Source organism: Maniola hyperantus, chromosome 7 (genome assembly GCF_902806685.2).
Source record: "Maniola hyperantus chromosome 7, iAphHyp1.2, whole genome shotgun sequence".
In the NCBI taxonomy this organism is placed as follows: domain Eukaryota; kingdom Metazoa; phylum Arthropoda; class Insecta; order Lepidoptera; family Nymphalidae; genus Maniola; species Maniola hyperantus.
This window is the reverse complement of record NC_048542.1, coordinates 8,323,145-8,348,716: the sequence shown is the minus strand read 5'-3', so window position 1 is coordinate 8,348,716 and position 25,572 is coordinate 8,323,145. Positions and strand designations below refer to the sequence as shown.

General features: G+C 39.7%; 1 protein-coding gene across 4 annotated transcripts; it reads right to left on the bottom strand.

Annotated features, from left to right (window-relative positions):
- Nucleotides 1–4,735: 4,735 nt before the first annotated feature.
- On the bottom strand, nt 4,736–24,877 carry LOC117983995 (influenza virus NS1A-binding protein homolog A-like). 4 transcript variants are annotated; one of them, XM_069499639.1, is made up of 12 exons: nt 24,742–24,877; nt 24,367–24,469; nt 16,944–17,122; nt 15,450–15,800; nt 14,200–14,358; nt 13,457–13,648; nt 13,168–13,337; nt 12,511–12,799; nt 12,173–12,329; nt 11,427–11,594; nt 10,859–11,208; nt 4,736–10,286 (listed from the first exon to the last, which is right to left on the bottom strand). In XM_069499639.1, the coding sequence occupies exons 2-12, from the start codon at nt 24,398–24,400 to the stop codon at nt 10,245–10,247; spliced, it is 2,091 nt and encodes a 696-aa protein (XP_069355740.1). In that variant the 5' UTR covers nt 24,401–24,469; nt 24,742–24,877; the 3' UTR covers nt 4,736–10,244. The 4 variants fall into 4 exon arrangements, with proteins under 4 accessions (XP_069355740.1, XP_069355742.1, XP_069355743.1 ...); XM_069499641.1 differs by having other exon boundaries at nt 4,736–10,283; XM_069499642.1 differs by having other exon boundaries at nt 12,173–12,326.
- Nucleotides 24,878–25,572: the final 695 nt, after the last annotated feature.

The window sequence follows — 25,572 nt, the reverse complement described above, 5'->3', positions numbered from 1 at the left end:
TTTTGGTTTTTCTTTTAGTACTAGTAAAAAAAAACATTTATTTTAATAAGTTTTTAGACATTCAAAATAAGACTGCGTAAAAAATAGGTTAAAATTTCGTTTCGTGGTTGCCACTTAAAATAACGGATTTTTTAGGGTGAAGGATCTTTTAAGGCAATTCATGGGTGCCTTTCTAGCGCGAAAGGAGGCCTTATTAATTAAAATGGCATGTATCGTGTCCTTTTGCCAACAGATTTGTTTAAAATTAATATGTGAATGGAGCCGATTTTCTTGTACACAATCTCTAAACTAAACTAAATTAACAGGTCTAAATCTAGTGCTATCCTTTTCCGCAAGCAACATTTTGAAAGGGACAGCAATAGATTTACACGCGTCATTTTAGTTTAGTTTAGAGATTGTGTACAACAGAATTAGCCACAATATGTACTTGAATCCAAATTCTGCAACTAACCGTGAAAATCTGTAATTTTAAATACTGCATTCACAGTTCACACTACGTATTAACTGCCACCGCTACATTTTACGTATTGACCGACCAACTTATCTGTGAACTAAAAGATGTCGTTAGCGTCATTTTAGTGTTGCCATCTAATTGCTTATTCGAGTTCAGGGAAATTTCATAAAAGTATATGTATTCAAATAGATAATAACTTAAGATATCACAATATGATGTAGAATCACATAATTGTACCTACATAAATACATATAGGACGAAGAAATGTTAAAGAACTCACAATTTTATACCTTGTCCATTTTAAGAACGGCCTTTTGACAGCTCTACGACTGCTAAGTTATAGTGATGGCCTAAAGGACGTAATAATTGATCTCGATTTTTTTTTTGTAAAAAATATAATATAATATTTATTTTCATATTATTTTATTAGTATGATAATAAATATTATAATCGTAATAACTTATATATAGGTACGTCAACCGTCCGTGCGACAGCCATTTTGACGTAGTTAGTCTGTCACTCGCAACAAACTAGTGCTAGTCACACGCATTTACATTCGCTGAGTGAACGTAAATAAACTATTTTAGTTATTTTATTTGTATGCCTTATAATAAGGAGAAAGTAAAACTTTATATAATGCTAATAAGTATTTTAATTTATTGGTTTCAAACTTAAAATTTTGTGTTCTTCCTGATTAAATAACATATTACACCTTATTTACATACTAGCATTTATTTGTACCGATTATCTGTTATCTGTGGCACAATCGTAGTAATCGTTATGTGAGGCACATCACTAAGGGGGCGGTACCTTTACATGAAGTACAATATTATTTGTATGAATTTATGAAATTTTAACTTAAACAATACGAAACTTCATGGGCGGAGCTGTCAAAAGGCCGTTCTTAAAATTGACAAAGTATAGTTGACTTCGTATGAAACTAACGGCATCTTTTAAAACTTTTCCTGAGAATATAGCAATTTTCGAATTACGGCAAACCGAGTTATCTATGCAGTTGAATGACGTTCTAAGATGGCTGCCGTAGTTCAGCTTTTTGCCACTGCACAGATTTAAGTCGGTTGCTTAAAAAAATTATTGACAGCGACGTGTGAACGCGGTGTTATAGATTATTATAATATTAGCTGTCTCTTGTAAAACGAAAACGGAGATACAAATGAGATTGCCATAAAGTGTTTTACAAAATTACTTGTTAAACTCAAATATGCACAAACTGGACCTGATTTTTCAATCTTCAATTAAATCCTTAATTTGGGAAACTCTAATTTTTCACAGTTATTGTATAAGAAGTCTGTCAAATTTAATCCTTGGGTTATCTTACGATTGAAAAGTCAGTCCTAAAGAATTCCTAATGTTTTTAGACAATTTAAATAAGGAGGTAAAACAATATAATCCACTATCGGATCGCTGAGGCATTTATTAGCCAAACATTGTGGCTAATTCTCTTGTACACAATCTCTAAACTAAACTAAAATTACACGTCTAAATCTATTGCTATCCCTTTCATAATGTTGCTTGCGGAAAAGAATGGCACTAAATTTAGACCTGTTAATTTAGTTTAGTTTAGAGATTGTGTACAAGAGAATCGGCCCCAGTGTGTAAGCAGCTTTTTTTTCCTTAAAACTATTGTAGATAACTACTCAAAGTTTTAATAAGTAACTTTGTACACTATTATTAAACAAATGACATTACTAAATAAATTTAGAAAAATTAAGCCTTACTGCACGTGCGATTGTAAAAAACTAGCATATGATCAATTGTTGAGTAGGTGTACCTTTAATTTAAATTACACAGGGCGTATAGTTTTTGCATTTCACGAAGACGAGTGGCTCGTGCTTGTGTTCAAGTCGTATCGGTACAAGTAAGGTACACCTAAATGTGTGCGTTTGCGAGCGCTTGCTCGCTACTGATTGGTCCGATATGCAGGCATACTTACGAAATGCCCATGTAAATGACGTAACCACAAGTAAAGTTCACTCGTCTTCGTGAATTGCAAGAACTGTACTCGTATGTATTGATCAGAGTTTAATCTGAACAGAGCCATGTATTTAGTGTAATTTGAGCCTCACCTAGTCTTCGGCGCTACAATTAATAAAATCTATTTTGGTGGGAATGGCGAGATTGAGTGGCCGCCTTTTCTCTTGTGTAAAATAACGTCATATATTATGATCTGTGGAAGATGTACCTATGATACTATGTCCGCGCCACAATATATACATAGCGCCATATAATATAAGATAAAATAGATATTTAATCATATTGTTTCGGTAAGGTTAGAATGAGATATTACGCTTCGCCAACGTTGATGGAATTTGAGCCTAGAATTATAGTTTTTATGCTGGACCTAAAGTTCTTCGATATGTCATGTACAATATTCAGTATCACCGATTTTTATTTCGCAAGGTTTCCGCTTGCTGGCTGTAGATAGATGTATGGATGACTAATGACTTGAGCTTTAGAACAAGGCAATTAAGGTCCATTATACTTTGAAGTTAAAGTGTATCGACGCTCGAATTCTATAAACGTTGGCGAAATGTAAAATGACACAATAACTTACAGAACTGCTGAAGACAGGATGAGGCTCGCGATCGCCTTGCTTCTTGTGCGTTTAGGATGCGTGCGCACCGCAAGAACAAAGAATTATGTAAGGTAGTTTTATATTATGTATAGATTAATCCTAAATCCAGTGACGAGATTACATTGTTTAGATTTAAATATTGTAGGTATTAATCTCTATTTTATTTGTTATTTTAGACCTCTCTGGTGCAAAACTGCCGTTCTTTATTCTCGCGGAAGCATACATATACCTATTTACCTATTTTCAATAATATGGAATATTTTCGCGCATTGAGTGACAGCGTCTTGGTTCTGGAAGGTACGTCGCTTCTGTAGATTGATAGATAGCGTGGAGAATTATGGCAGCTGGAAACTGCTGAAATTTCTTACTTGAAGTGTTGATTATAATGGGGAGTACTGATACACATTACAGTACCCGGCAGCTGGCATGATAGATTACATATCGAACTTTGGAAAGAGAGAGGCATATGGTATCGGTTTCGTAGAAAGTTGTCTTCGTCGTTGAGACTGAAAAGTCAGTAGAAAACATCACGTAGATATGAATGACAGAGAACGCTTACAAGAGAAGTTGCCGATTGCCTATTATCTCTTTCTAAAGTTCGATGTGTAATATTTATTGTGCTGTATATTGTTGTGGTGTGTCGCGAGCGTGACGGCGTCAGATCAGTGTCATACATTTTAAGTATATAAAGAAGTATAAACTAGTCTATGATGGGCGCGTTGACGCTTAAGGACCGTTCCGATTGGTCGAACCTCGCTCCAGAGTTTTGCGTGTGTGTGCTTGTCGGACCAATCAGTCGTGAGCAAACGTTCGCAAATGCACACATTAGTGTTTCTACTTAAACCGATACGACTTAAATACAAACAACTCGTCTTCGTGAATACAAAAACTATGACTTCAAAGGCAAAGTACAAATATATAAACTTTCAGCGGACGAGATTTAGATAGTTGCTCAGAGTATTTTTTTCTTTTCTCGCCTAAGAAAATGACGACAGCTCTTTTGTATACGGCAGGATCCGTTGAGCGTCTTGAACATATTAATGAACATTGTGTATATCTAAGGTTGCGACGTGACTTTCCAAACTACATAAATATCTAAGTAGATAAAAATCATTAGTATGATTTATATTATAAGCAGACATAAATGATCCTGTAACGAGATTGTACACATTGATATTTTTTATTTCTTATCAGAAATGTAAAAACTATCTGCGTAAAATATACTCTTGCATAAATTTATTGATGCATTTTTATTTCTTGTTAGTAGGTTAATCCACGACGCAGTTCAACGACGTAGGTAACCTTCTTATAGCCAAAATAAGGTTTCCAGGCAACGTTCGAGATAATTTTCATAGATGGCGCTGAATACTTACACCACTAAAGATGAAAAATAATACCTATATCTATATGATCTATGCTTTAATGTTTAGGTCGTGTCAATTAATGACATAGATGAAGAGTAAGAGCCTTAAGTATCTTAACTATCCTACCTACCGTATATGGTAGGTAGGATAGGTAGGTAGCATATCGGTTCATATAAGCATATATGCTTATATGAAACCGATATGCTTCTGATACGCCAGGAGTCAGGACACAACACACCATACTAATAATAATTATTATAAACTCGTTATTTTACTAAAATCCTGAACATTTTACCGAGGTCTTGAATAATAAAACAACACTTGGTATGTTTGGCATATAAACATTTTTTTAATTTACTGCAAAATAGGAGCTAATGGTGTCATAGTTACATAATTATGTTAAACCAGTAAAGGTTACAATAGAAAGCTTTATCAGGTGGAAGCAGATGTGCTTTTATGTTGTTCTGTGATCACAATATTATCTAATTTCACATAGGTACGACTATCTTGGGATAAGTCGGATAATATTACTTTCAAGAAAAGTAATAAGAAAATTCTTTAATTAATCAACAATATTCAACTTTGTGATAAGTTGCAATTTTATTATTATTTACATAATTTATCTAATCCCGACAACCAAATACTACGATAATTTTTAGGCAAGATCAAACAATCAATAATATTCCTTATCCGGATAATGTTATCGTATTTTTCAACAATAATTACGAATGACAAATCTCTATACAAGGTGGTTACCACAGAACTCCAGATAAGGTAATAGAAATGGGGGACTGCTTGTGGCCGGTTTTGGGCAACGCATTTTTACAAAAATATTATATGAAAATAAGTCCACTTTTACAATAACACGCAACAATAGGTGACTATGCATCGGCGCGTGACAATCTAACACTTCTTTAACATTTCTATACTTATTCTGATTTCTGTGGTCATAGAATGTGCAGGTGAATTAATTTTCTAATTATAATGCGTAAAAAATGACTTTTCACGCGCCATTTTAAATTTAAATTTCAAGTCAAAAGTACGACTTTAGTCACAGACATGCAACTAGCGTGGCCCCTAGGCCCTATAGCCCCTCTCGCTCAAGCAGAGGTACTTATTTGTGAAATGTTATTCCGTCTATTTTACGTTTGCTTCAGCTATTGTAACCTAGTATACTACAACCCACCATTGCACAATAACTTCAAAAAGAAAAATTGTATTAAATTTTCAAAACAAATCAATTATTTCTTTAAAATAGATAGACCGTACTTAAGTCAACATAACCTCACCTGACGTTGTTTGTGATCAAGATCTCATGTATAAAATACATCTTGAGAAACAAACAATGTAGCCACGGTGATAAGGTAAAAAAAAAAGATCATTCGTCACGTTCTATTAAGAGCTTGAATACATTTAGCTTTAACTTATACAGTAAGAGTCACGATAGGGCTACTTCTATAGGTATATGTTCTGAGATTTTTGTCCTTATTTTAAATGACATGACAGTTGACCCACAGAGTTAAAATGGCGCGTGAAAAGTCATTTTGTACGGATTATATAACAGGTATCCAAAAACTACCTATTTAGTAATTTAGCGCGTAATCGAAAGTATCGAGTGTCAACTTTGCCTTATGAGCGAGTTCACAACGTACGCGACTTCCGCGTCGGTACAAATTGATTGAAAACACGTAAATTCTTGTGATTTATTATTATATTATGCTCAAATATTATTCACCTTTCCTCGAAAACTATGGAAATAAGTTATCAAAACCTCAAGGATATGAATTTTCGAGTTACAATGAAAGATACAGCCAATAAAATATAGGAAAATTTCAAATGAGGCCTAAATCGATAGCCCATAATAAAAATAGTGTCTTTTACTAACTTAAGAGAATTGAAGTGCGAGAAAGCTTCCTCACTTTACACGATTCGATTAATCACTCACATTATAAATGCGAAAGTGTGTTTGTTGGTTTGTCCTTCAATCACGTCGCAACTGAGCAACGGAGCGACGTGATTTGTTGCACGGGTATAGTTAAAGACCTGCCGAGTGACATATTATGCTACGTTTTATCCCGGAAATTCTTTTAAAACCTAAAGGCTAAACCTCACTCGGACGAAGTCACGGGCATCAGCTAGTGCTAAATATTTAGATAATAAGCCACAGATCTTCTACTAAATAAAATAATTTGAATTGAAATTGAGACTGGCTATCACAGGCTATAAGTATATTGCGAGCGTAAAAATAGATCGCTCGCTGGCAAAACTCCTTAGACAAAAGTAGAAAATCTGAAGTCTTTTGAATAGTAAAAATCATATTATTAGATACTTATAAATACATATTTTGTATTTCATAATATAACATTCAATTAAAATTAAAACACGACACTATAAAACAAAACACATCATTGGAGAATCGAAATAGATACATTTTTACATTGATTTTTGTATAAGTAATCAATTTATGTACAATACGTGACATAAACAAAGGTTTTTAAATATGAATGTATTTAGTACTCAATTAATCTCAGATGCAAGGGAGATATTGTATTTTAATGCTTTTGTTTAATATATATACCTATAACGTACGACACCTATTCGACATACGCGACGCTCCGCAAACCTGCACGTCACCTGCGCTATCCCCCACCGGGTTAGCGCGGGGGATGTGCGGGTGTGCGGGGCGTTCCCACGCCTACCTACTCGATAAATATTCCGAGGCCGTAGTGTAACTTTTTAAGTTAATGAGCGTTGTTAATATGGACGCTCAAACATCGTTATGCACCTACAAATGGCCGATTAACGTAACGTGTCATATTTTTTAACATGAGGTACCCTATTGGATAAGGTCAAAGTGATGACCAAGGCCCGCAAAATAAAACAATGTCTCGTTTCGAAATAGATCGCACCGAAATTCGCATCTTGCTCAAAAATATTAATTATTGTAGCTAAGGTGTAAAAATGCAAAATTCCGTAAATTACATCAAGAGACCAGCTGTAACTCAGTAGGTACCTAAATATACATCAAACCAATATACATAGAAAGAACCACCGCCGGTGGCATGCTAAAATGAATCCCAACCAGTATAAATCTAGACATCACCTTAACGTTATGGTAAAGTACGATTTAGAATTTACGTAGCGAGTCAGACCGCAGAGATGCGGGTAGAGGCGCAGTAAAACGGATGCGCACGCATACCGGAGCGGTCAGCCGCATTAGTCCTGCAGCGAAAGCGCGCTGGAACCTTCGGTCATTCCACGCAATGAGTCTGTAGCGACATTGCCGCGTCACAGTTTGCGATCGTTTGGGCGTAGCCGACGACGTTTCTCAAAATGCGCAATCAGCCCCGGTTGATATTATACATATATGTCGCATGCAAACATGAACTTTCACTTCAAATTATACTTTTCAATTTAGTCCATTGTGCTTCACTTGCTTGCGCTGCGTTTATTCTGAATCGAAATTGGTGGTACATAATTCGGTTGGACACAATCTCTTACCTACCTAAATTGACAAGTTTGAATGTAGTGCTATGGTTTACCGCAGCGAACATTATGAAAGGGTTAGCACGTAGGCTTAAAACCTGTCACTTTGTTAAGTTGTGGACATCCGAATAAGCACCACTGTAGTATTAAATAAACGAAAAATCTTAATTACTTTCACCGTTGGCGTATTAAGAAAATATCCCAATGTTTGAACGAACGATTAAAACTAAGTTAGGTTGTTTTACGCTGGAGAAACAATATGCGACAATACGGCATCCTACACATGAAAACATTAATTTTGCAGCTTTATGCATCTATTAAATACTCTATTTAATCCTGGCAATTCTGGCTACATTTTAAATTATTGTACCATGCGGTCCTGTGGCATGTCGCAATGTCGCACTATGTTGCTCTGGCGTAAATGAAGCTTAAATCCCGTTAAATGAGTGTTAGTATGGAATGCATGCTATAAGTTTAGTTCATTACAATGTGTTAAATTCGATTTGCTTAACTATCTTAAATCTATTTGGAGCAGTAAGGTTTCCCGAGATATAAGTATATGGATGCGATCTTAGTAAGAATAGAAACGTCAATGACTTCACAAATGCCACTTGAAAAGTACGGCTTGCAAGGCAAATACTCTGCATACACAACGCTTTTGTTCTCTAAGGCAACTCGCGCGCCGAACCAATTCCTATTTTAATCACTTTATGAATTATTAAAATGTTGTTGTGTCTCACTGTCTTTAAAATAGATTCTAAAATCATAAAGACATAATATACAATACATCATTATAAATACATAACGATTAAGGCGATTATAAATAAAAAATTATAAAAATGCATGTAAAGGCATCAATTCGCAGCCGCGCACCGCGTTTTAACGAACTTTAATTTCTACGGGTCGAATTGGATATCTTCCGATACCTAATATTCGCTTCGAATTTTTTTTGAGGTAGATTTGATAGCGCACGGCTGATTAAAAATTACATTTATATACCATGATAAATGTACCTATAACTCCCTACACAAATGCACTGATTTTACCTATTTGATGGCAGATTTTAGAGGATTTTTATAAATCATTTCAATCCACGTCTCAACTAAAGTTGATCATACATCTGGTCGCACCGAACGAAACTGATTTCATCAAAACTCTTAAAACGTTGGTTCATGAACCAATGTGGTGCTTAGCTTAGATTTATATTCTTTTTAACGCGGGAGTTTTTTAATATTCCTAATTTCATCTAAACATTAATTAATATAATACTCAAGGTTAAAATACTAAGCTCCACTTGCACCAAACTACTTCATTTGGTTTAAGTTAATTTTTGTTACACTGCTACAATTTTTTAAAGTTCATTTCAGGGTTGGCAAGAAAAAGACAGACGGAAAATTTAACTTAAACACCTTTAACGGGTTGGTGCAAGTGGATCTAAGGGTCATAGCAGACACGACGCTTTTAGCATCAGCGATCGGTAATTTAGTTGCTTTTTAGAAGTTCGATGCCGCGATCTAACGCTCTGCTCTGCACACATACAATCTCCAGTGACAACGATCAAGTAGATTCCATTATTTCAATACAGCGATCGAACGCAGGATCGTGAAAACGCGATGCAGCAAAATCGCTGATGCTGCATCGTGTCTGCGCTGGCCCTTAACAAGTTCCAAAATATGGCGTCGGAAACAATACGCTAACAGTTCCTACTATATAAAATCTTTATTTTGTAAATGCCTCAGAGTAACCATGAGATAACAAGCGTATAACACGTAAAGTGGAACTCCTCATGCGCCATTTTATTTTTTGTGTCAAATTTCATGTCAAAAGTACGATTTTAGTCTTATTGTGACAGTGGACCCAGAGAGTTAAAATGGCGCGTGAGGAGTTATTTTGTACAGACTAAACTTTCTTGGAATGCCATTCAGTACTGAATTAATTATGTATAAAAGTATTTATATAAAACTGTTCAGTCAGGTATCTTTGTTAATGGATAATTGGACATGGCTCTGTGTACAAAATTCTTAAGACATTCGTAAAGCGTCGTGGTCAAGTGATACATAAATTATACAGGATTCCTTGGTGCGTAAGAACGCAACACATACATGTGAGCTACGCTGGACTCAGCGTTAGTATCACGTTACGCACTGCACTTGAAGTTTTAAGTTGTATTTAGACCCGAGCATCCAAAAAAATATAGAGCCGAAAGAAGAACTCCCCCCATTTATGACATCGGGCAGTAGTTACGTAAATAGTATGGATGCTCAATTACTTGACCGTTACTCTGAGATAAATGCTGTTAACAGGGATAGCGCGCGCGGCGCTTGGAATGTGCGGGGCGGAGGCGTCACTGCGCGCTCACGCCGTTCTCCTGCGGCGCGATCTCCTGCTAACAAAATATTATCATCTAAGTATATAAAAGGAAAAGATGACTGATTGATCTGCCTATCAACGCACAGTTCAAAATACTGGATGGATATCGGGCTGAAGTTTGACATACAGATAGCTATTAACGACATAGACATCCGCTAAAAACAGTTTTTTGAAAATTCAACTAAGGGATTAAAATAGCGGTTCAAAATTTGTGTAGTCCACGCGAAGTCGAGGGCATAAGCTAGTCTTTCATATAACGAGGCACGAATGTTGACAAAGTGTTTTTTTTTAAATATTTTAGTAAACTGAAATTTTATCCTGACCCCTTGTACCTGGATCCCGTTTTTGGGCAGCATCGTCGCACGACAGGAACGCAGTGTTCTGCGTTCCCATACTAATACTACATTAATGCAAAGGCGTGTCTTTCTGTCCGCTAGCTTTTCACTGCCCATCGTTTTAATCGATTTTGACGAAATTTTGTCATAGGCGAGCGCTACGAGAGCGGCCGCGGCGTAACATGGGCCCCGACTTCCAGGCAGCAACGCCGTGTTCCGCAAACACGTTAATTGGTGTAAATGAAACAATTACCTTCTGCCGGTGTAGAGACAGATCATCAAGCGTGCTAACAGGCGAGGCCGGGCCCTGCGGCGAGCACAGCGTCGTCCACTGCCCGTCCGGTTCGTACAGACACTCGACGCACGCCAGGAACTCCTTGCCAGAGAATCCTCCCACGGCGTATAGGACATCGTCGAGGGCTACGAGAGCGGGCGCGGCGCGCGGGCGGCGTAGCTTGGGCCCCGACTTCCAGGCAGCGTCGCCGCGGGACAGGAAGGCCGTGTCGCGCAAAGACGCCGCACCCGCGGAGCCGCCTGCTACTACAGCGTGCGCGCGCCACACCGCCGCGCCCACTGAGCGTCGCGCCGTTCCCAATGGCGGACCTATGGACGTGTAACAATAGTTTTAGGTTCACGTTTTTTTGCGCGTAGGTACTATTGAACTTAAAATACCATACTTTGTACACCAACGCATTTGTTAAAAAATTGAGGCTAGTGTTACAAACACCAGCCTCTATTTGCAGCCGAAATAAACCATGACCTGTGCTAGCGCTGATAAAAATCATCCACCCTATAAATTGACTGATTTTAAGATTGCTGACCTTCGACCCAAACAGCCCCTTCGTCCTTCAGAGAGAGCGTCTCCGTGGAAGCGATGCAGTTCCAGTTGTCGCAGCCGCCGAACACCCACAGCGCGTCCTCCCACACCACGCCCGCGCACTGCGAGCGCCCCGTGTTCAGCGCGGGCGCCTCGCTCCACGTGTCGCTATCTGTACAGTTATAGAAGTGCTAAGCACACTGTAACGTGTGCACTCACACAAACATCGCCAAACGGTCTTCGTGAAATGGAACGTCAGACATGTATACACACAGCGATATAAACATTTCACCTGATGCGCCGTTTCATAGTAACAACAAGTTCCAACAAACATTGGTGTCCACGCTTCTGTCAATCGTAACCCGCTTTAGACGCAGTCCGTTTCTCCGAACATAGATGAGCCAGAACAGACTATACCTATAGTCCGCGATAGGTTTAGATGGCAATCGTGGTATGAGGCGGGGGTACGCTCCGCACACGTACCTACGTCGAGTGTAACCCGCGCTCGCCCGCACTGGATTAGCGCGAGGGCTGTGCAGGTGTGCGGGGCGACCTGTGGCTTACTATACTTGCCACTGGGTGAGATCGCAGTCAATGGCTATATCGTAATGGAATAAAAAAATGGATTTCACCCTATTTTAGAGGAACGACTAATTAGATACGGCTTACGACTTTTAATTCTGATTAGGCCAAATTTCTACAGAACCTAGCGTAAAACTAAAACTAGTGGAAACACAGGTGTGTGCGTACCTGGCAAGTAGCGATGCACGGCACGCAGACTGCGGCCACCAGCCCAGCCTCCCACCACGTACAGCGCGCCACGCGCGTCATCCGCCGCCGCAGCTGCGTACGAGCGCGCCAGCGGCATCTTGGCGCGCGCGCGCCACGCTCCTCCGCCAGAGTCCTTCTGAGGGAATATATCCATTATATTCGCGCTCCAATACGGTATTTTACACCAAGCGAGAAAAAATCAAAAAATGTATAAACAAGATAGTATTAGCAATAGGAACGACTAGGATGACGTATGGGATTGTCTAGTTGGAAATGTGTTATACAGCACCTGCCACCGCAGCCGTAAGGCAACTCACCTCCTCGTAGACATCGACGGAGTCCAGCTCGGTCTGTCCATCGGAGCCACCGAAGACGTAGAGGGCGTTACCGAGGCGAGCTGCGGGGAACCTCGCCCGGGCTCGCTTCATGTCCGGCAAGGGTGTCCACTCGTTGGTGCGCGGGTCGTAGGCCTCCGCCGCGCGCAGCACCCTGACGCGGTCGTACCCGCCGCACACCACCAGCCGCGGGCCCACCGCGGCCGCGCCCACGGCGCAGCGCCCTACGGACATGTGCGCGCGCGCTCGTCCCGCGCCCTCCGCCGCTAACCTTAAATATAATTATTATTTTATTTATTTTTTATATTTATTTATTTATTGGTTTGCCAATAGTTACTTATATTTAAACAAGAAAAATAAGGAATTAAGAAGCATTTATTATGATCTATAATGCTGCATAAATATACTCTTGCAGCAGTACAAAAAGAAGTTTGCTTTCCCAAATTCAAGTGATTTGTAAGTAGAAAATAGAAATCTGAGAGTTTTTTCAAGGCACAAAAAATTGTTGTGGATGAAATACTTGAGCAGTCATTTTCCTTAAAGTTTTTTAAAGAACTACTTGGTCGGATACCCACCCTAATAATTTGATGATTCTAAGATCGGCTTGTTCGTTATCTCGGGATGTATTGGAAAACTGACCTTCCCCCGCGCGGCCCGTCCGCCCCTCCCGCACGCCAGGCCACGCGCGCCGCCGTCAGCCGCCCGCGCAGCGCCACCACGGCGCGTGTCACACCGCACGCGCCCGCGCGCGCCGCTATCACCGCGCACTCCGTCTGCCCGCCGCTCTGTGACTGAGGCTGAGCCGGTACCTGGACACAAAATATGTAAATCGTACAATCTTATAATTAACCAAAACTACTAAACAAGGCTATGGGCTCATCCTTTATATTACATTTCTGATGGAACCTTAAAAATAACAATAACTCACGCGGTCGTCTTCCGGGAAAGGCGTGGCGCTAAACCGGTCCCGCCGCCGCGTGGTCCGCTCGCGCTCCCTCTCGCGCCGGTACTCCTGCAGCTCGGGCGCGTCGCCGCTCGCAGCTGGCAGCTCGCCGCAGTCGCGCAGCGAGCCCGAGCCGTCCACGAACAGCAAGTGTGTGCGCGAACACAGCTCGTCCAACTGTCATATTTGGACCGAATTATCTTAGCTTGAAAACTAGTCTCAAACTAGATTTTAACACAAACAAATAAATGTGACGCGTTGAGAATCTTTTTCACATCTAGTCACACATTTACTCTGGGCGTGACTCGAGAAAAAAATCCCAATGAGGAAAAAATCCGATGGGATTCCAACGACCCACACCCAATCGAGGAATCTCTTTCACGAGTCAAATTTTTACTCTGCGTGAGACTTGTTGAGAAAAAACTCCTAACAATAAAATAATTCCAATGGGTTTCCAACGAGTTACACCCAATCACGGAATCTTTTTCACATCGAATCACATTTTTACTCTGGGTGAGACTCGTTGGGGAAAAATCTAAACAAGGGAAAAATTAGGACAGGTTACCAAAGAGGCCCCGAGGCACACCGAATCGTATCGTGAGTTACCTCTTCCCCCGTAAAAGTCACAGAATTTTTACAAAGAAATTAGTGCGCAACTCGACTCCTAAATGTCCAAAAGAAAATAAAATTTAAACCCATAGGCACAAGGTCAGGTTTTTCGTACTCACGTCGAAGTTGGCAGCATGGTGGTCACGCAACCAGGCGAGGGCAGCGTCGGCCACCGCGGCGGGCGCCTCCTCCCCGCCCTCAGGGCTCGTCTCGCGCAGCAGCTCGATCCGGATCAGCGGTAATGCCGCCAGCGCGCCGCTCGAGCATATCTCGTCGAACTGGAAATGCATAAAGCTAAAGGGTATCCCAGTAATTCGGATACAAAACACAGGTTTGTAATTAAAAATTGTATTTTTTCCTATTGATTCATGAAGTATAGAAGATTAGAAATATGTTTGGAATAAAAAGGCGGGTAAATGACCTCCACAGCTTTGATGGCACACAATTTTTAGGGTTCCGTACCTCAAAAGGAACCCTTATAGGATCACTTCGTTGCCTGTCGTGTCTGTCAAGAAACCTATAGAGTATTTCCCGTTGACCTAGAATCATGAAATTTGGCAGGTAGGTAGGTCTTCTTATAGCACACACTAGCTTATGCTCGCGACTTCGTCCGCGTGGACTACACAAATTTCAAAACCCTATTTCACCCCCTTAGGGGTTGAATTTTCAAAAATCCCTTCTTAGCGGATGCCTACGTCATAACAGCTATCTACTTGCCAAATTTCAGCGCGATCCGTCCAGTAGTTTGAGCTGTGCGTTGATAGATCAGTCAGTCAGTCAGTCAGTCAGTCAGTCAGTCACCCACCTTTTCCTTTTATATATTTAGATAAGGGGAAAAATCCGAAAACCGTGAATTTGTGGTTATATCACAAAAAAAAATTAAAATGTATTCAAGAACAAATAATTAGTATTTTCAACTTTCAAAGTAAGATTAATGTACCAACCCGAGTATCATATGAAAGTTCTTTACCTGTACATTCTAAAACAGTTTTTGTTAACTTTTATGCATAATAGTTCAATTTATCGTGTAAAATGTCGAAAAATACGACTGTAGTACGGAACCCTCTGTGCGTGAGTCTGATTCGCACTTGGTCTGTTTTTTTTACTTTTTCCCAACCCTGCTAATAAGTAACCACTGCTAGTTGAAATAATTATTATTAAAATTATAATCTATACTAATATCACGAATGCGAAAATGTGCCTGTCTGTCTGCTAGGTTTTCACGGCACATCAGCTTAATCAGTTTGGATAAAATTTGGTACAGAGGTAGTTTGCATCCCTGGGGACGGATATGAGCTTTCAAAGTTCCACGGGATTTTTTAAAAATTAAACGAAATAATTTTATTAACTACTATTATGATTAACTTACGTTCTCAGCAATGTATGCGTCTAATTGCGTACGATATTGCAGTGCGAGATCGGGCAACCCTCGCAGCGCAAGGCAGTCGCTTGGCGTCACGTGCCGCAGCAGCCGTTCAGCGAGATGAGCCCGCACTGGTTCCACGCGCAGCTTGGTCGCCGCACAGTACACGCGCCGTGCGGCAGCCGTGTCCCGCACGCGTAGCTTGCCCGTATAAGCGTACTCGACCAGCTCGCGTAACGCGTCCGCGTCCACGCCGGGCATGCGTAGCGTCACGGGCGCGGCTGTGGCAGGCGGCTCGCCCAGCATAGCGAGCAGGCAAGGCGAGACGGCAGCCAAAATGGCGCGGTGGGCTGCCACCTGCGTGTCGTTATATTTTAATTACTAGCTGATACCTAGGTTATTCACAGGGGACTTATTGTACAGAATAAATTAATGTGAATACAGCAGTTAATTAAATTTCTTTACTATTTATTTACTCTTTATTTGATAGGAAAATAAACTACCTACATTTTCACATCCTCACATCCTTACTATTTTATACCTACCTATCTATAGGTACATATGAACCTTCCTTGTGAAATAATTTAAATAATGGTAGAAATCGTAATCGAAAGCTGTGAAAGCCTAGTGGTTAAGACACTATTCGAAGGTTGGGGTTCGACCCCGGGCACGCACCTCTATAACTTTTCGGAGTTAATATGTGCGTAGTAAGATTTAAGTAAGTAATTAAATATCACTTGCTTTAACGGTGAAGGAAAACATCGTGAGGAAACCTGCACACCTGAGAATTCTTCCTAATGTACTCAAAGGTGTGTGAAGTCTGTCAATCCACACTTGGCCAGCGTGGTAGACTATGGACAAACCCCTTCTCATTCTGAGGAGACCCGTGCTCTGTAGTGAGCCAGCGATGGGTTGATGATGATGAAAAATCGTATTGAAATTCACTAGTAACTAGGTTGCAGGTGCGACTGGTTATTATATTACCCTACCGTGTATAATTGTGTATACACATCACACAAATTAAGGTAACAGTACAGAGCTATGCAAAAATTCTTAGTTAAAAAAAAATACATACTACATATAATATAGAATTGGGTATTTGACTCCAATTTTTTATTACTTTATATTTTATACTAGAATAAAAATAATGACGTAAACTGAAAAAACTAATTAAATCGATCAAATAACAAAAAAGTTATACGCATTTAAATATTTCTGATTAGACAGAGATAGCGATATAGCATTTTGACGTCACACCTTACTAATGCCATAGTAGCTTCGTGCGGTTTTATACAAATTTTCGTTTTGCGAGAAAGTGATAGAAGACCTTCCCACTCCAAAATTAAAATGCCTGTAACTTTGTAAATCTTTTTAGGATTTTAATATATTTTTTTCAGCGTGCGTCATTATTTTTATCCTAGTTAATAATAAAGGAATAATATTTATCAAATTCAAAAGTAGGAACATACCTAATTAAAATAAATCTAGTCAATGATTTACCTCCTCGCCTGCTGACGCCAGCAGCACGTCATAATGCTGCCGAGCTTTTCGCAGCGCGTTGAGTGAAGCGAGGGTTCTCGCTGGAGCCTCTGGGTCGTCCAACTGTAACTCCTGCTCCAGTGCGCTTGTCTCTTCCCCATCGCTGTCATCTGACCTTGACGCCGAAGAAGTTGCTCCGCCTAAAAAAGGTCAACTTTCAAATACCAGTGTACCAATTTAACTCCCTGGCGCAGTGATAAGCATTGTGGCCGTATAAGTGGGAGGTCCCGGGTTCGATTCCTGGCAGGGGTTTGAAATTTTATAATTTCTAAATTTCTGGTCCAGTCTGGTGGAAGGCTTTGGCCGTGGCTAGTACTTAATAGCAAAGCCGTGCCGCCAAACGATTTAGCGTTCCGGTACGATGCCGTGTAGAAACCAAAGGGGCATAGGTTTAATAAAAACTGCCATAACCCTTCCAGGTTAGCCCGCTTCCATCTTAGACTGCATCATCACTTACCACCAAGTGAGATGGCAGTCAAGCGCTAACTTGTATCTGAATAAAAAAGTAGGTACAGTTAAATCTCGACTCCGCCCAAGAAAGCGCTGGCTGGACGTCGTGAACGCAGACCTAAAAGCAATAGACTCAGTAAGTCAAAAGACCCTACCAAGGTGGGAAAACGGTTGATTAAATTTATTCCAGACTCAGAAATCATCTATTAAAGAGGTGCTGTGATAGCCTAGTGGTTAGGTTAGGTCCGCCTTCTAATCGTGGGTCAGGGGTTCGATCCCAGCATAAATATCACGGTGAGGAAAACATCGTGAGGAAACCTGAATGTCTGAGAGTTCTCCATAATGTTCTCAAAGGTGTGTGAAGTCTACCAATCCGCACATGGCCAGCGTGGTAGACTATGGCCAAAACTATTCTCTCTGAGAGGAAACCCGTGCTCTGTAGTGAGCCGGCGATGGGTTGATCATGATGATAATGATGACGATTAAAGAAGTCACATTTAAAAAACAACTGATGTCCAAAAAACATGCGCTTTTATTGTTATCTATCAGTTAAGCGCGAGTAGATTAAAATATCAGATAATGATGATTATATAATATTTATAATGATTACTAAGATAAAGGCACAGCGTAAAGTACATACAAATATGAAAAATACCCACCTAATTGCCATCATATTCATATTTTATTGCTTAATTGTTTTATACATTAAGACGAAACGAATGCCTGCACTTATCTATCTACCACCCATGCCTAAGTTTTCCAAAGAAAATATCCAGACATAGTACTTAAGCCAATTATGACAAGTTCTCAAACAATAGGAATAAGTATTTACATCCTATATATCTAACATAACTCTCAAATGAACTGTGAACTCTTGATTGCGATGCAGGCATCACTTCACGAAAAGTCTTCATGAAGAAATATTGATGAAGAGGTAGAGCTTTCGCGATTCATTTTTTTACTTATTTAGGTCATATCTACCGTAATCGAATTCGTGACGAAAGAGGTAAACACAACCGAGCGAAGGCCAAAATGTAGCAGTATACAATATGAGTAATGATTAGATCGCGATAGGTACAAAATTAATCTTGCACTACTGTAACTATGAGAATTGAGATTGACTTTTTTGTTCCCACAGGATATTCGAAACGAGAAAGAATATTCGGAAAGTTGATACCTAGTAGAAATTATAAATCTATCATTGCCAATTTATAGATCGTTATCTTCGATTGGTTGAAACACTGCGATCTTGCAGACTTCGCAAGTGTCATTATGGACTAAGAGCCAGCGCGTGCAAGACCTCCGTTATTTTATAAAAGCTAAAAGTTTATCTACGTATTGTCTCCAACACTCGGAGGAACGTCTGTTTGGATGTTTGTTTGAATCATGGTGGCTTTTTTTAGAGATAACAGGTATTTCTTACGACAAAGTCTATTTTTTTATATTTTCTTCAGAATAGTATTGATAATCACGTCATGCATTGCCAGACACTTAGTATCATGGCAAAGTTTAAAAGTTTAAGGCTGTCTGGCAGGGGATTGCCACAACACTAAGTTTAGAAATATAAGACTTTACACTTTGACATAAGATTTTTTACACCTTTATTACCTGTTATCTCGCAAAGCCACCATGATCCAAACAAACCAGTGTTGTGGATAATACGCAGAGAAACTTTCAGCTTTTATAAAATAAAGAAGGTCTGGCATGCGCTGGCTCTTTCTCTATTATTATAATACTAGCCAGTAGCGACCGCCCACGGGTTCACTCGGCGATAAAAAACACCTCTTTATTCCCTATCCCGAGGGAATTTCAAAAATCCGGCATTACCACTTGTCTACATTACAAACGGAACCTATTTTCAAAATTTCAGCTTTCTAGGTCGAAGGGTTTGGGCTGGGCGTTATGGAGTTGGTCAGATTTGGTAAACGAGATGTGGCCAAAATTTGGCTTGATAACTGCACACTTCTAAAGCTTATAGGAAGTAGGAACTGCTCTATTAGATTTAGGTATCCACTCCATTATTCGAGTACGTACTCGTTTAAAGTACCTAAGTGTGCTTCATTGATTTGACCTGCGCAATGCGCATTGCCGTTGATCACTTAACAGTACATGCGAAGTAGTTTTTTCACTTCCCATACTCGAAAGTTCTTCTTTATACCGAGTGTAAGCGGACTTAAACTGCTTTTAATTTATGCTCTTGGGCTGTAGCACGTAGGCATAAAGTGTTTTAAGGATAGTGCCTGAGCCTAGGCTCCTATGCTCTCCTGGTACTTTATTCATACAGTTGGTGTCACGTCAAAAGGTCGCCTTGAACTTGAGTAGGCGATATATCAGTCTACATATTTGAAGTCTTGTTAAAAGGCCTCTGACCTTGTACCTGCGCGTTGGGTGATTTATCGATGTATGGCTACAGCCGGCTAGAGCATACGTAATGACCAAAAGATCTGAAGTATGAGAGCGAGCTCACCCACAGGTCGCGGTAGCGCATCACTGTTTCATTTCCTCGCAATCGAAGTGAAAAGTACGAGTAGATAGAGCGTAGATTGTTTAACTCGGGAGTCGGGACTCGGGATTAAACCTATTCATACTCGTTGCTATAGCCTTCTCCTATGAAATGGCACGTTTTAGTATTCGTATATATAGTCTACATAGAATGCGGAAATAATTGTCAATATCTAACGTGTGATTACATAATACCCACATACTTGGCTATAATATTAAAATACTACAAGTTAAAACAGAAAATATTTCATGAGATAAGTATAATAGGTAGGTATTAAGTAGGTAACTGAATTATTATAATAATGTAGTTAGCGTTAGCGGATTGCCAAGGTTCTTATAGACTAGACTTAATTTGTATTCTACGCATAAATAAAAGTATACTTAATAATATATTTATATATAAAAGGAAAAGCTGACTGACACACCGCTCAAATTACTGGACGGATCGGGCTGAAATTCGGCATTCAGGTAGCTATTATGACAGACATCCGCTAAGAAAGGATTCTAGAAAATTCATCTCCTAAGGGGGTAAAATAGTGGTCGTAAATTAATACGTCGTAGGTATAGTCCACGCGGACGAAGTCGCGAGCATATGCTAGTTTTTATATAATATCTTATTGAACACTTTTGCGAAGTGCCTGTGCCTGTATCACATTGACCGTTGCCGATCTATTGTCATCGCCCCAATTTCACAATTCTCGCCCAGTACTGATTGCCGCCAGGAACAGCAGCAGCTTCTTGGACGAGATGATTTTCGCCTCCTCCAGGTGCATTACCTGTTCGAGGAACTGTGTGAAGGCATTTATAATACGGAGCGGGCGTTGCTACGTTTGCTCGTCGCTGCTGTCGTATCTGTTCAATTTATGCAATGTGAAGTTCTTTAATGCGTATAGCACACTATAGTTAGAATCGTATATTTTGGTATCCTTCCGTGTTTTTCCGCCACGCTTTGTGTGTCGCGCGTGTCCAGTGAAGCGGAGAGGAGTGGAGACTTGTTCGGCAGACTAATCAGATTACAGAGATGACGCAAAAAATTTAACGCGTCATTCCTCAGGTTAGTAGGCTAGTGCTACATTGCGCGGAGATTCCGTCACCGATCTTCTTCGACGGAACATCACTACATTTGATTTCATATTCATCATCATGATCAACCCATCGCCGGCTCACTACAGAGGCGTGTCTCCTCTCAGAGTGAGAAGGGTTTTGACTATAGTCTACCACACTGGCCAAGTGCGGATTGGCAGACTTCACACACCTTTGAAAACATTGTGGAAAACTCTCAAGCATGCAGGTTTCCTTACGATTTTTTCCTTCACTGTTAAAGAAAGCGATATTTAATTACTTAAAGTGCACATAACTCTGAAAAGGTAGAGGTACGTGATCTTACTCCCGACGTCTGATTAGGAGGTGGATGTCCTAACCACTAGGCTACCGCAGCTTCGTATTATATGTAGTAAAATTTATGAGTTCCGCCGCAGAACATCGGTGACGGAAATTTCGTGCAATGTAGCGCCGGCATTAGTCTACTGAGCACATCTCTGCTCCGTTTCAATAGACAGGCACCCTGGAGTCAAGACGCAGCGGGTGCAGTGCGGCGTACACGCGGCTTCGCGTCACGTTACAGTTAATAGTAATTGACTTTGCAAGAGCCTTGAAAGTTGTTTATGCAGCTACATCGATTTCCAGTCAGTGGCTTACAATCTAATGAATTCACTGAAAAACTCTACCTAACTAGTTAGCATAAAAAACATTGCGGAAAAAGTATTTATCAAGGACTATAGTTCAATTCATTCGTAACAAATATCTACGCGACATTTGGCATTTAACATTCGTTTTGGTAACCAATGTTAGTTTCCTTATTTAGACAAAGTAAACCAACAATTATATACCAGTGTATCAGTATGTCATTAACACTGCAAACAAACATGGCATTTTACCACCTATGGACAGAATAATATCATAATAATTACTTAATGATAATATGAAAAACCTTGGCTTTTCTGCATCACTTTATTATTTTATGATGATGCTTCATTTAAGTAAGACATGTGTAATAATTGTATTTTATGAAACAGACTTAAAATCTATAAAAGGAGAAATTGAATGACTTACATTAGACACCTTAAAGCACCGGGTGTGAAAATTAGCGATTTTAAAATTATGTAGGTTATTCCTATCATTTAGATCTAAAAATGTTTTGATTGAAATTCTGGACCAAGGATTGTAATAGTAAAAACTACTATGCAGTACATTCACAACCTTTTACTCCCAACATCATCATATTCTTTACCATCTCCATTCTGGCATGGGTAAAAAAATTAAGCATGTTCCTTCATCATTATTTGGCTTTGCAGGGCTTCAATTTCATGTAGTGTTGATTACATTATTCCTATCATATGCTGCTAGGTACAGCATCATTTGAGCTGTTGGAGATAGCACATAGTTCGAGAAAGTTAGTAAATAAATAAATAAATAAATAAGAAATAACTATGTCCATAGCAATTGTTTCTTCTACTGCTCTGCTCTGCTCTACTACATGACCTGATCTTTAAACCCAAAGATAACATATATTTTTTACAACTGTGGTAAGTGGTTATTGTGGAAATAGAACAAGTTTTTAAAGCTTTGTCCCTAGGGCAAACTTCTAGAATAATTTACATACTTATATTACAAATTAAAAACCGGCCAAGTGTGTGGTGGGCCACGCGCAGTGTAGGGTTCCATAGTCACAAGGATACAATAAAACTATAATATACATCAGTATGCAACTCATAATATCTACGTACAATAATTAACCTCAAAAACAGTTATAGCTCCTTAACAGTGGCGTGCAGGTCATAGAGGCATAAATGCACTGCTTACCCCAGTTGAATAGCTCAATGCATATTTTTCATAATGACCTGCCAGTAAACAGGCTCTTACTTAACTAGTGCCTACCCTGGCTTCAAACCCTGTGTACGCCACTGCTCCTTAACCTGTGAACCCTACTTAGCCATGATAGTTTTCCTTTAAATTTGATTATATCCTGCTGTGAATTTTTTCACGTTCCTATATACTACCATTTGGCTGATAAGGGGGGGGGGGGGGGGGACGACACACTTGACTCCAATAAAAATTAGCACTTTAAAACATCATATTATTGTGAGTGTGAGAGCGTGTACTGTGAGAGTGAGTAATGAGTGAACATACATATCACAAATTTCGTCACTGGCAGTAAGCGAAACCGTGGCCGAGTGGTCACAGCATCAAGCGCGAACCCAGAAGATGCAGGTTCGGTTCCTGCCAGTTACGCAACTTTTGATATGCATTTCAAATTATTTTGTAATTTCCTTGAAGTGTAGGTAAAACAATATCATAAAAATTTATAAAAATATCGAAAAATGATGTTCCCACACCCACAGTATTTTTAAAAGACCTATTCAATGATACCCCAAATAGTAACAGACGAGAAAAAAATATTGATGAATTTTTTTTTCTCGTAGGGGAGCTACCCTAAAAAAACTACTTATCACAATTTTATTTCACCACTTTGTTGGCGTGATTAATATTTATACCCATGCCAAATTACAGATTTCTAGCACTAATAGTCTCTGAGATTAACCAAGGACGGACGGACGGACAGACGGACAGACGGACGGACATGGCGAAACTATAAGGGTTCCTTGTATACTTCGGAACCCTAATAAAACACACAAATTGAAGTCCAACAAACAGGTTTTAGATAACTTTATCTACTTGTCTCAGTTTGTAATATAAACAAGTTAATGAATGATTAATGGATTTTAATATAACAAATGTCTCTACAGATATTACCTGTATTACCTGTGATAAACTGCTAATTTTGGATTTACATATTGAGCATAGGTAAACAAACTTTTATAATAAAATCCCGCAAACTATTTTGGACTTACCTTTGCACAAGTTTAAAAAATCTATTAAAAATATGCTCCTGAAAAAAACATATTACACAATTGAAGATTATCTAAATGATAAAAGAGCGTGGATTTGACCTGCAGCTCGTTCCAGCAACGCACAAGACTGCAAATACTATTTTATACATGGCATAATCTTGTACCTATATCAAATATTTGAAAAGAGCAACCGCCGAGTTTCTTGCTGGTTCTTCTCGGCAGGAAAGGCATTCCGAACCAGTGGTAGATGCATCCGACTATTCGTAAGCACTTGTAAAAGTTTATACGAATAAAAAAAGATTTTCATTTTCATTTTCATTTTCAAACCCCAACTTGTTCCATAATAATATAAAGCCAGGACAGTAATTTAGGTAGGTACGGTTTTTAACCCTTATGACCATTTACAATATGTAAATTAACATAAACGCATGTGTAATTAACATTAGCGTATGTTTTATAACAAAGTTAAGCTAACAAAAAAAGTTTAAATGACGTGATATAGTTCTAAATACTTTACTTACCATCGCCGTTTCTATAGTCGTCGCGAGGTTTCATGATGCCGGTAGTCGTGGTGAAGAGTCGTTATGCCGTGGCCGCCAGCCCAACGCCGCTGTCGCACCCGACCTGCAGTTGACAAACAAAGTGGTAATCGCAAAGTCTCGCGTCTTGCGAGGTCGGCCGTAGGTCCACTGCCCAGCGTTCAATCATTAGCCAGTAGCCACTTAACCAGATTATATTAGAGCACGCGGCGACGAAGGTCGCTGCGTAGTACCGAGTCACATGGCTCGCCAGTCGCCACGGCCTACGACCCTCGCCCGCCGCCCCACAACCCCACAAACAAACACTTTTTTATTAATTAAATTAAACATCATATTACGTTATCTCGACAAGGATACCTTCAAGACAGTTGACAGCTTCGAGAAAAATCAACACAGCAAGACAAAAACATTAACCATGTTGAATGCGCCTTGCAAGCGCCTTGTTTTGAAAATAAATAAATAAATTGAAGGATTGTCAATGTCAATGTCAAGCTGTGATATATATTATTGTCAAATCTCCCACAAACTTGCAGTGTTGCCATTTGCCACTTCCTTTCTCCTTGGGGCGACTGATCAACCCTCCCTAATCCCTATAGTAAATAATATTCCTTGGATCAAACCATATCAACCAATCGCGTGCTCATTCTTACTTCATTCCGCAGCTCCAGAGATTTAAATGCCGGCCTCGCTCTTGTAGGATTCCGTGCATAATTATATTCTTTTTCTCACAGCTTACAAAAGTAACAAAGTAGTTAGTTACCAACATTATGAATAGTTGTTTTAGGTAGGTACCTACCTAGTCTGTCAGTATAGTCCGTACAAAATGACTTCTCAGGCGCCATTTTAACTCTATGGGTCAACTGCCATGTCAAAAGTTCCCACTTTAATGCCTTGCCTGTGAATTGTGATATACATGATAGCCTTGCATGATAGCCGTTATTCGCACAAAACCATGAACAAGCAGTTACAAGCAAGAACGAGCTAAAAACCCCGCAAATTGCTAATGCGCGTGGCCGCCATTTTAGTGACGACACTAGACTAAAGTTTCGAGCTGATGGTATATTTTTGGGATTTTTAAAAACCTAAATCCACGCGGACGAAGTCGCGGGCATCCTCTAGTCAGTACCCTTATTATAAATGCGAAAGTGTGTTTGTTTGTGGTTTGTTGGTTTGTCCTTCAATCACGTC

Bases quoted from the DNA above. Each gene is read 5' to 3' on its own strand.
- LOC117983995 (XM_069499639.1), bottom strand. From the start codon at position 24,400: ATGAAACCTCGCGACGACTATAGAAACGGCGATG. The intron at 14,359-15,449 runs GTAAGTTAATCA...ATGCATTTCCAG, and splicing joins ACGCATACATTGCTGAGAAC to TTCGACGAGATATGCTCGAG. The intron at 10,287-10,858 runs GTAATTGTTTCA...ATATTTTGTTAG, and splicing joins TGTCTCTACACCGGCAGAAG to CAGGAGATCGCGCCGCAGGA.